Below are 11,318 nucleotides of genomic sequence, written 5' to 3' on the forward strand. Positions count from 1 at the left end.
GGGGGGGGGAAAAAAAAAAAAAAAAAAAAAAAAAGCTACTGGAAACACCACAGCACGAGGAGTGCAGTAGGTATTTAGACACTCAGTGTATCCCCAGTTTCCCTTGCTGACCAAGGGCTCTGCAGCCTTCTACTCCCAACGTACGGTGAAGCTTGTTGTAACCTTTCAGAGGTTGTTTACAAACTAGCAAAAATAGAAACTTACTTCTTTAAATAAACAGAGTCCTTTGATAGGCTGAATTTAGACTCCTCGCAGCAAAAAGAAGACCAGGACTTGTATGAGCTTCTCTATTCTTCAGATGCTGCTTCCCAGGAGACTGATATGCTCCAGAAGTTCAAAGCAACAGCGCTGGGGCTGACCATCTCCCACCCACCCACGTGGGGATGACAAGTCAGTCTTGCAAAAAGTTAAGCAGAAAGCTAGCACAGGGCCCAATGGATCCAATTATCTCAAGTTTTCTATCTCAAATTTTCTTTTCCTCCTAAATTTGCATAAAACTGAGCCAAGACCCAAGCTCACTCTTCATTTAGCTTTGTAAGCCAAGCGCTTACCAGTACTCCAAAGCTTCATCAAGAAGGCCAGGCATCATCCATGTTGGTTTACTACCATGTTTGAAGACTAAGAAATGTTTCTGGTGTGAAAGAGCAAAGACTTTAACAAGAGGAAAAAAAAATGCCACCCTTCCAACAGCGAGTGTGCAGGTAGGTGTAAAGTTTCGCTGCCTTTACTGTGACATATTTAAAAAATTAGAAAGAATATTGGGGTGGGGAGGGGAGTAAACCAGGCAGTTTATGTCTCTAATTTTGTCTTCAAAGAAAACCCAAAAGGACACATTCACTGTACTGGTAACAGCAGCCCTATAAGCTCATGGACTGGTCTTCCCTGCAACGTACTACCCTGCCTGGGCTTTACTAGGCCAGGATTAGATCCACAGCTAAGCAAACACATGTGGCCACATGAAATAGATTTTTTTCCTTCAGAAAGCCTAATTAACACATCACACATGCATTTTCTTCTGTAACATCAGAAACTGGCAACCATGCACACTTTGCTGTCAAAATGTTATAGTTTGCACTGGGCTGTGAAATGTTTTTCCCTAAGGCAGAGGAATAATGGCAGCTACAAATTAGAATGCACGTTTAAAAGACTCAAATTATCATGAAATGAAACTATTAAATAATTTCTTAAAAGGCAGCATTGTCAATGATCATGCAGTCCACCAAGTGTCAGAGCTGAACCCAGAAGCACTTGTTCCAGCTACGCAGGAATTCATTAAGCTGGCAAGCGCTGGCCCACAGCAATAAATTATCACATAGCTCTGGGCTGAACGGCACCCAGACGGAAATATAAATAGATTTGAGAAACCCTTCTCACGTGTTGTTGGCCTTATGGTCAACTCATCCTTCTGCAAACAAGTTACAAACAACACTACTTGACTGCTGTCCCGGGTAAATACACTATATATGCCTTTTCAAAAGCAGTACATCTTTTCCCAGTGAAACACGTTTCCTCTTCTTACATATCAAATTGTGGTTGAAGACAGCTACGATCCAGAAACAACTCAGATTGCAAATGTGCAAAGCTTTGGGGTTTAGGTCAAGTTTTCTTTGCTCAGGCCTATTGTGAGCACAGAATACATCTAGTTAGAAAACTTTATTCTATACAGGATCTCTCAGGTACGTTATCTCCCAAACATGTAAATAAATGACGCCATCATAATGCTGAATATTCAATAACAGCAGCACATGAAACAAAGAAGCCTTGGGAAAAGAGGAAGAGAGGGCCAGTAAGGACAGGATATGGTAAGACAGATTTATTCCTTATTGGAATTGCATTAAGGAAGATTTTAGGCCAACACTTAGTGGGACAAGAGCAATCTGTAAGTTTGCAAAAAAAAAAACCCCACAACTTCCTACTGTCCGCCCTGGGCAGGACCAGAAGAGGGTCACGCTGTTACCATTACCTTCAAATGGAGTATTAGTTGCAGGACCAGTGGAGAATGAAACATCAGTACCTGCCAGCGGCTGCCAGACTGCACAGGAAGGTCCCACAGCTGTAGAGATCCAGCCTGCAAAGGCATCTCCCAGAGCCACGGGGCTGGTGTGGCTGAAGGGTGGCTGTTCCCTGGGGAAACAGGGGCACGTTTTGCATGCACGGGGCGATACGGAAAATAAAAAAAAAAAAGCTAGAATAATATGGCAGTGAAAGCAGTAGAGATCCTAGTACTGGTACAGATATATCCATATGAAAGTCATCTTATTAGTATAGCCAATTTCCCTTCTTGAAATAACATGTACTACTATTTGAATATTTGCACTGACGGAAATGTGTCAGCACTGAGCAGTCTTATAGCCTGATATATTATACACACTAAAAGCGTACTCAGGGGACTATTCTGTAGAGGCAGTGTCTCCCTGTATAGACGTGTGCGTATAGACGTGCCTGCACCTGTAGAGGAAGCCAGAGCAGCAGCAGTTGAATCACAAGGGACATGACATTTCAGGCTGTGCCCAAGAGCCTGGGCAGAACTGCAGAGCCGCTGGGCACGTACGTCCTTCCCAGGACCCAGCAGCGGGTTGCGACAGACCTGCGCATCCCACAGCCTTCACCACAGCCTCCAAAGGGGACAGAGCATTTACTTTCTGCTCTCTAATGCAGCAGAGATGAAACATGCTCAACGGCTGTGAAAGCAGCACAGCCTTCATTTATCCGGGACACAGCTATTGGCACAGAGAGAGGCTTTACAGGCTCCTTTACCACTGCCAATTGCATTCAAAAACTATTTGGGGGGCTTTTAAGGATACACAGGGGCAGTTTGTTGGCCAAACAAAGTTACTGTTTTGTTCAGCTGAGGCAGAGTGGAGGCTTAAACATTCAGGTCAACTCTAATTTTAACTAGAGTGGTTTTCTCACCTCTGCCTGTATCAAAGGCAGTATCACAGTATCAGGATTCAGTGTCAGCTGTCAGAGATTTGGTAGCAATGCAACCACTTTTATTCCCATCATCACTATTTAACAAGGATGAAAATAGCCACCTCGGTGCAGCCCCCCTCCCTCCGCTTGAGAGAGAGACTTCAGCAGCTGGTTCCCGAGCCCACCTTTAACCTTGGCCAGAGCAAATTCTACCAGAATCACCTTATTACACTCCATGACCCAGCTGCACCTCTGCAATAGCAGCTCCCTTCAGGTCCGTTCTTTAATTCTCTGCTCCACCTCTCACAGCAGCACCCCAACACAGCATCAATGTCATTCACAACAGGAGACTTCAGCCTCCACACCATACTTCAGGCCCATCCTTACTTCCTTGTCCTCCCTCCCTATTTGCCATTCCTTTTTCCATACCATCCCCATCCTCAAAGTCTTTTTGGAACTGCCAAGTTCCTGCATTTCCATTCCTGAAGGGGTTTGTGGCTGCATTTCCACAAGGGAGATTCCGGGTCCACGTAACACAGTTGCATGGCACCAGCGCTCTAAAGAGCAGATGAGCCACACCACCAGGCACACGCTTTCTCTCTTGCTGAGAAGAAAATGATGAATTCTGCAGACTGGATTCGGAGCACACAGCACCAGTCTCTCTGGTCATGCAGCTTCAGAGCTCTACTGTCCCCTTGCACAGGGAGATGGCACCAGATTCCTCTCTTCCCACTCTGTAGGGGAACATAAGCTTTCTCCACTCCTTTATGGTAGAAGGCATGTTACCTTTCATCGCCCACCTTCCCCTGATGGCAACACCTCTTACCTTCAGCAAGCAGGAGGAACCATCGGTGATAGCCAGGATCTGTCTTGGGGCTCTGGCAGGACGCAGGGTAGCGTAAGCCAATGTACAAGATTTCCTTACATTTCTTTTGCTACACTAACTGCTGTGAGTTAGCAGCTGTACCGCACATTGAATGCGATAAGTAAATTACTTAAGCTGGCCCTGCAAGGGCAGCTTGCAGCCTCCTCTCTGGTGAGGCTTCTGTAATAAAATTACAACAAAAAAAAAGTTAGATAAATGTCTCATCACTTCTCCCCTTTATGCTTCCAAACGTTGGTGTGGTGGAGGACTGGCTCATCCCTTCCTCACTCTGTTTCCTGAATCTCAGGTTCAAAAGTGCTTTATTGGCCCGCATGTAGGGCAAACCATTCCATTATAAAAAGACAGCAACACATACGCAAAAAATACATTTAGAAAATATAGATAGATATCGAAAGAAATTGTACCGTGTCCCACAGTGCCTGCCCACAGCTTATCTGTCCCCGGCTTCCGTAGGATATCCTCAGCCCACTCACTGCCCAGCACCCCACGCGTCACCCAGCACCCCCTGCGAGGTGGCACAGCCCCCTGCCCCCAACGCCTCTCCTACACCTCCCCAGGGGTGCCCCAAGGTGCTGGGAGGCAGTCGGATGGCACCGGTCACCTCGCCACGTCCGTCCGTTGCACAGGGGAGCACAGGGGACTGGAGACAAGATGCATCCCCTGAAACAGGAAGAAAATTTCAGGACAGCTGGGGAGATTTCTGCAGTCATGGGACTGGGGGTCTGAGCTTGACCTGGACATCTCAGGTATCTGCCATCACACCAGCAGCCACCAGAGACTTCTAAAGGGGCCACCTGGTAGCTTGGCACCTATGGCCTACAGTGGCACATACAGTGAGCTGCACATCCTCTGATAACCCCACCGCATACCCTCTGGGTGAGCAGGTCCTGGTCTCTCATTCTCTGCTTTCTGAATCAAGCCATCTAATCCTACAGCCCAAATGCTTCCAAAGCCCATCTCTTAATTTGTAAGTAAATATATATATATATATGCACATCTTTTACTTTCTAAGTATGGATATAAATATATTATTTTCCTTTTTACAGTTACAAATTGCATTTACGCACGGGTTTTACTGTTTTGGTATCTATGCAAGCTTCTTAGTGAAGATAAGCTCAAGATATAAAACTTTTGAAAAATACTTTATTTTTAATTATTTTTTGAAAGCCAACATCAAAATATATTATGGGCATCTGTAACTATAAACTCTGTAGTGTAAATCCCATTCTTCAAACACTCAGAATAAAACCAGTGCCACCGCCATGTCAACCTGTGAGGGTTAAGGCACGGACTCCGATACGCAGGATCGAAATCAGCTTTATTAAGCAAGCGTGTTCTTTATATACTTTTCTATGAAGGCCGGTAATGTTCTACTTTACTTCTTTACACCATCGTGTACTCTAAAAGATCACCGTCCCACCGAGAAGGGAATCTCTCTTCCCTGTGAGCAGCACCTCCTTATCTAGGGAGTAGCTTCATACAACTTCATTGTCTGCCAGAACAGTGCTGCAGCTGCTTATTCCTCCCTATTAGTTCTACCACACTTAACCCTTCTTTTGTCTCAGTCCCTAACATCCACCGTTGCCTCCACCATCCAGTTCTTCTCCATCAGCTTCCTGGAGCGTGAGAAAAGGCACAGCCTTTCCAAGCCTTCACCTGTCAGTCAGGTCCAAAACGTCCCAGAGGTTTTTCACCACATGCTGAGGCTGGCTGGCGGCATGCTCCTTCAGCCTGGAGCCCATCACGTGGTAGATGCTGTTTGCAAGCTTGGCAACCACAGGTCTGACGTTGCCGCTTCGGACAGGCAGGACCCTGTTTCCCAGGAAGAACCAGAGCGTGGGCAGGACATAGCGCTTGACAGCTTGGGGTTTCCGGGGATAAACAGATCCTACAAGCACTGCCAAGTGAGAGAGACAAGCGTCTTAGCAACCTGAATGCAGACAAGTACCCGCCTTTATTTTTGGTTCTTGGAAGCCTTTTCTGGCTCCTATCAGCAAGCACAAAGAGCCCAATGATCCCAAGAAACAGGCAACAGTGGCTAATCATCCACTGGAGAGACCAACCAACCTCTGAGGACCTTAATTTCTCCAAATCGGAGGCTTTGTACCCATGATAGACTTCTCAGAGTGTATCATACACCATTTCACTATCCACTTCTGCATTACAAATGACAAAAATGTCAAATCGCTGTTTATTTCCACTAAGAAGTTATCTAAATTGCTGTCTAAAGCTGCTGAAGGTCTTGAAATGCAGCTTCGAGAGGTAATTGAAAGATTCCTAATAAAAAGGAGGATTACTTTTTTGTGACCTTTGATGAAAATTGCCAAAAGTCTAATCTGGCAGTTCCCTTTGCTCAGTGGCACACAGCAAATGGCAGTATTTATACCACACTCCAAAACCTCAACCCACAAAAGATGTGCGCTGCTTGACAGTTTCATTAGGAACATCAGTGGTTAACTGATGTCTTTGGCAGAATGGTCTAATTTGAGCTTTTTTTCCCCTCATACTTGGTGGTTTCTAATGAACAGCTGTTTCAAACTTCAGGGTGGGTGACTTAGATAATTACCCAGACCCCATTGCCATGGCATTTGAACATGTCACAAGTTCAATGGCATTTACCCTCACAATGTTCCCTGAAACAGGGGGAGAGAGAGAAAGAAATCTTACACAGGGGGCTAAATTTAACCAAAAGCAAGCGTCCTCTCTCATTCTCTCTGAAGTATGCTCTCAGCTCATTTTCTGAACTGAACTGTATTAAATACAAACAAAAATTTACTACCAATAGGCTCCTCGCATGGCAAGCTTTGCTGAGAGACCAAAATCTGAAATGGTCTGGAGACAGAGTTCTTATTTTCTGTTCAGTGGAAGTGTTATGCAGTAACCATTCATTATTCTGTAGTGAAAGGACCTTCATTTTCTCTATGCTGTTAAGCCAGCATCAGTCATCAACATTTAAACAGCTCCTGAAAGTACCTAAAAACAATTCCAGTAAGCTGGAAAAAGGTTACAGTACCTATTTCAAAATGGGAGTTAATTTGAGTTTCAATGCTATTAAAGACAGCGGTCACTGCAGAGCTTCAGAAGAGAAAGAGCTCTCTCTTCCCACTAAATCCCAGAGAGAACATCTGCTCTCTCTAAAGTAGTCCCAATTTATGTTCAAATGCTTTATTTGAGAAAAAGATTAAAATAACTGTAAAATTACCTTCCATGTTTCTGGAGATGTACTTCATTCAAATTATCTTTAAAGGCTCTTTTACATTTGCTGTGGCTAAACATGCTTTTTTGAGATTCATAACGAGGAAGCAAAGTGTACTAAACCTTGGATTAAAAGATGCTGGCATAATTAGCAGTGGATTTAGCCCTAATTAAAGCGAGGCTAGAAATAGTCTTCTCTACTATATATCGAGATTATAATTTTTTCAATTCCTTGGCGATTGCTGCCATAGCAAGCTACTATTATAAATCAATTATCAGCTGCATTTGTAGTGTGTCGGACACCACTGGTACAGAAATAGACTGTCTGCACATCCTGAAATGGTCAGTCCAAGGTCGTATCCCCAGATCCTGCCTTGTACAAAACCCTCGCTGGTAATATGTGTGCTGAGGCTTCCTCTACACTGTGACCACGAGGCTCTGCAGGATTCAGCCTCCAAAGCTTCCAACAGGAAAACCAGAATGCCATGATGGCAAAAGAAACTGATCCTCAGAAATACCAGTTGCCACCATTTGTTCTAAAGGATGGTGGTTTGCGTTAGAAAAGGGACCTCTTACAGACCTCCAAGACCTTTACTGTACTGTCCTTCAAAGAGAGGAGCCAGCCAGGGTATTTTTAGCCCTTCTCTTTCCTGGAGACAGGTCCTGAGATGCCCCAGTAAGACCTCAGTGCTGGAGCCTGAGCACTGTCCTCATCTCATATGCCACACGCCTCCGCAGCAGCAAGGCAAACCCCTGCCAAATACTAGGGTGCGTTTTGCAGGAGGGACACGCTCAGGCCCTTCTGGTGTTTGAGGAGCTACTGCACTGTCTATTCAGAGGCATTCCCTCTAAAGACGCCCCCTGAAGACTTCTTGACTTAGAAGTGGAGATGAGCTGAAGCAGACAATACCTGAGAGATGTCCTGCGACAATCAGCAGAGCTTGGCCGCTGAGGAAACGCGCTTGGTGGGCAAGGGCTTGCAGCAGCAATGCGTTATCTGAAAGAGAAACATTTATTTCTGCTCACTCTTCTGAGGCTATAAGAAAAAAAAGAAAAAGGGGGGATCGAGGGGGAAGGGCAGAGGTTGCTGCATTTTGCAAAATAAAGTAAATTTCTGCCAGTTTCTGAGTCATTTTATTCTTTCTTTCCAACTTACTTGGGAGGACTTGAAATTCAAAAAAAAAAGCTCTCATTTCACATTTGTAAGTCAAGTTGACTGCTGTACAAGGAGCTGTGTTAAACATTTCCCATCAGGGCCCTCAAAATTTAAAATCACATGTAAACAGTGAAAAGGTTTTGCGACCTGAAGCTTTGCAGAAGTAAGGATAATGGCGAGAAGTTTCAAGAGTCCACATATCCATTCCCACTTTAAGGATAAGCTGGTGTTAAATCTTTACATTACCTGTTGGGCTCTATGGACAAGATTCCAAGTTGCTCTTACAAGAGAGAATTGCTGCTCAATGAAACACCATCTGCTCTCGGGGGCTCTTGTAACATCTCGGAAATCAGGTCTTGCCAGAAAGACTGGAAAAAGAACTGATTTCCCAATACTTGACTGTCATATGTATTTTAGTTTTTCCTATGCTGCCTGCTGTTGATTTGGGGTCTTGTCTTCATTTATAAACTGTTGCCTGGATTGGTCTGCAAGCCTACAGTCTTACCACTTTGATAAGCCAAGCAAAGCTTTTCTTGGAGGCAGAATGCACGTGGCATGTGCTACAATACCTCATGGTGTCACCAGGAGTGGCACAGTTAAAGCAGGGATCCTACCTCTTTGTGAACCATTGCAGAGACAAATCCCAAAGTGGTTTTAAGTAGCACTATGCTATTAAGTGCTCCTTTTTGCACAAGATACAAAAAAGAAGTCCCTAATGATTTTCTTGCAAGCTTGCAGTAAAGAACTGATCCTGCTATCCTAATTAAGTTCTGCTTTGGTAATTACACTCTTCTCATTCACCTTTTTAAGCAGACACTTCACTTCTTGCCTCACTCTTGCCATATTGGCAGATGCTGTTTCACACTTGCTGTTCCTCCCCAGAGAGCTACCTTACAGCTGCTGCTTTGAAAAAAAGCCCTGAAATCTGGAGATCTTAAAGGAGAACAAAATGTTAATTAATTGTTAATACCGGTATCTACATGGATTTTTCAGGGGAACACTGCAGTTTTCGGTGGGTGAGGGAGCGCTGTTTGCTTGGGTTTTAGGAATCTAAGTCTATAGGCGCTATTCACCTTTCAACGAAGGGTTTCAAGGACCCTGTGCATTTTCAAACAGTAAAGCTCGAGTCAATAACAAACTTACCCAACCATTATTTTAGCTGCCTTGAGAGACCTAAAAACAGAGAAGCTTTTAATGGCTGTTAGAGAAAACAAAATGGCAGGCAGTTCAGTTCTTATTAACCCAGCTTTCATTCTCTGCACTACATTTTCACTAAACTTGTTGGCCACAGGACAGACAGCCTAGCATTTGAAATATGAGCAAAAGAAGAATCTGCTTCTTCACGCTCTCATTTTCACTAGGTTCCCCTCTTTGCTACATTAACACCTACAGGGGAAATTTCCCTTCCCCTCTTGCAGAGGGCTGGTTCCTCTGAGAGCTACTTGGGCTGCTGGCCTGACTCCACACCCTGGCATCAGGCAGTAGCCATCTACAGGGCATGTCTTTCACCGCAGGGAACAGAGTAGGAGAGGTGCCAGAGGAGAGCAAGATCCATGTCTTGGACCCATTGCACTGGGGTTTGATTTGCTGATTCACCCCCATCTATAAGGGGGTTCCTCAAGTGGGACCAGGGTCCAAGGTCACAGCTAATGAATGTATATGGCCTTCAGCTGGTGACATCCAAGCCAATGTCAGGGTTAAGCTAAATAAATGATTCAGGCATTATTTGGAAGTAAATTTGTTTGCAGGTAGAATTTTGGTTTCAGGGATGGGGATTGGGGTTTTTGCTTTGTTTTGTTTTTACATCACGTAATCAAGCAATTTTCTAACCAGCTTGCATTTTTGCATGGATCATAAAAGGTGACAGATGACAAAGTCTCATCTAAAACTTAGAATCTGAGACATATCAACACAGGTTCTCGGAGCAATAGCTGGGCTCTTGGCTACGGAACTCAGTGGTGCAATGGGGCAAGACGTTGCGCTCACTCTAAGCTAGGAACATTGCACAATTCTTTAGAGTTCTGGGTGGGTTTTTTTTTTATCATTTGCCACTTGTAAAGGCAGACAGTTTTAAAGCATGCGGGAAGGTTGTGCTCACGCATTTTTCCAGTACAGCCTTCCTTCCCCTAGTAAAGCCCCAGGTCTTGAATTTTGAAATATTTGTGATTCAGTTGCCTGTTTGAATTTTTGCAAACACCTGTAAAAATGAGCAGAACAAAAAAAAATTATCCCACCTTGTTTGCTTGAACCTGTCTCTGGGTAAAGTCAGTGTGATGAGAGACAGATGTGCCTTGCTCCTGTTCTGACATCTGCCAGCATGGAAAATTTACAGTGATCTCTCAGAACTGCTGAGAGGGGAATGAAAGACAGCTCCATAGAAAACCCTGAAGGGACCTGTTTGCCACATTCTCTGTTAGCAGGATTCTGCAACTTTTCCCCCGCCTTCTCCCAGGCACCACAACAAATGGGTAAGGGCCAAGAGCAGTATAGGTCTCACACCCTTCTCCTGACTTCATCATCAGGAACAACCCTATACTTGGGACACAAAGAGGCAGTGGGTCAGCAAATTCACCGAGTTCACCAGACAGCTGATGTGGGGAAAGTTGTTAATTTCCCTTTAAGACCTGTCTCTTCAACACTAAATTTTTCAGGCATATTCACCCAGTGCTGCATTTTCACAGCTGACATAAATCTGTGTGGCAAGGGAATTTACAGCAGACCTTGGCTATGCGGTTATTGGCTATAGCAATCTTGCCCCATGCAGAACAACATGTGAAATGAGCCATCATTTACAGCTGGATTTACACCTGTTTGTTCTAAAGAAATGAACTTGGCAAATCATAAATTCCCTTTAAAAAAAGACGACAAACAATAAAGGTGGAAAATAGACAGGGCCAGCTGATGACCATAATGTAGAGCCTTCCAGGAAGCTCTTCTGCAGAAGCTCTGATTGGCCAGTGTCCCTTCATGCTAACAGCACAGCAACCCCCCAAAATCCCTTTGTCCCTGAATTCTAGCACAGTTGTACTTCAGGATTCATTGTTCAGCTCCTTCTGTACCAAAGCAGACAAGCAGCACAGAGCCAAAGGCTCCTGGGACTTTGGGGAAATGCTGGTACACACTCAAGCCTGTCTGGGAACTGGTGCATAAGGACTGCACAGCCACAGC

The 11,318-nt window shown here is 44.6% G+C and overlaps 1 protein-coding gene across 1 annotated transcript in view; it reads right to left on the reverse strand.

The window, feature by feature from the left end:
• Positions 1-5,451: 5,451 nt before the first annotated feature.
• The window catches only part of FAM179A (family with sequence similarity 179, member A), a 31,281-nt gene continuing 25,414 nt past the window's right edge, over positions 5,452-11,318 (reverse strand). Inside the window, 2 exon segments of the mRNA XM_009895900.1 lie at positions 5,452-5,696; positions 7,905-7,991. Of these exon segments, the coding sequence (XP_009894202.1) occupies positions 5,452-5,696; positions 7,905-7,991 (332 nt within the window).

The sequence above is a fragment of the Charadrius vociferus genome, unplaced genomic scaffold (assembly GCF_000708025.1).
Source record: "Charadrius vociferus isolate BGI_N301 unplaced genomic scaffold, ASM70802v2 scaffold242, whole genome shotgun sequence".
In the NCBI taxonomy this organism is placed as follows: Eukaryota; Metazoa; Chordata; class Aves; order Charadriiformes; family Charadriidae; genus Charadrius; species Charadrius vociferus.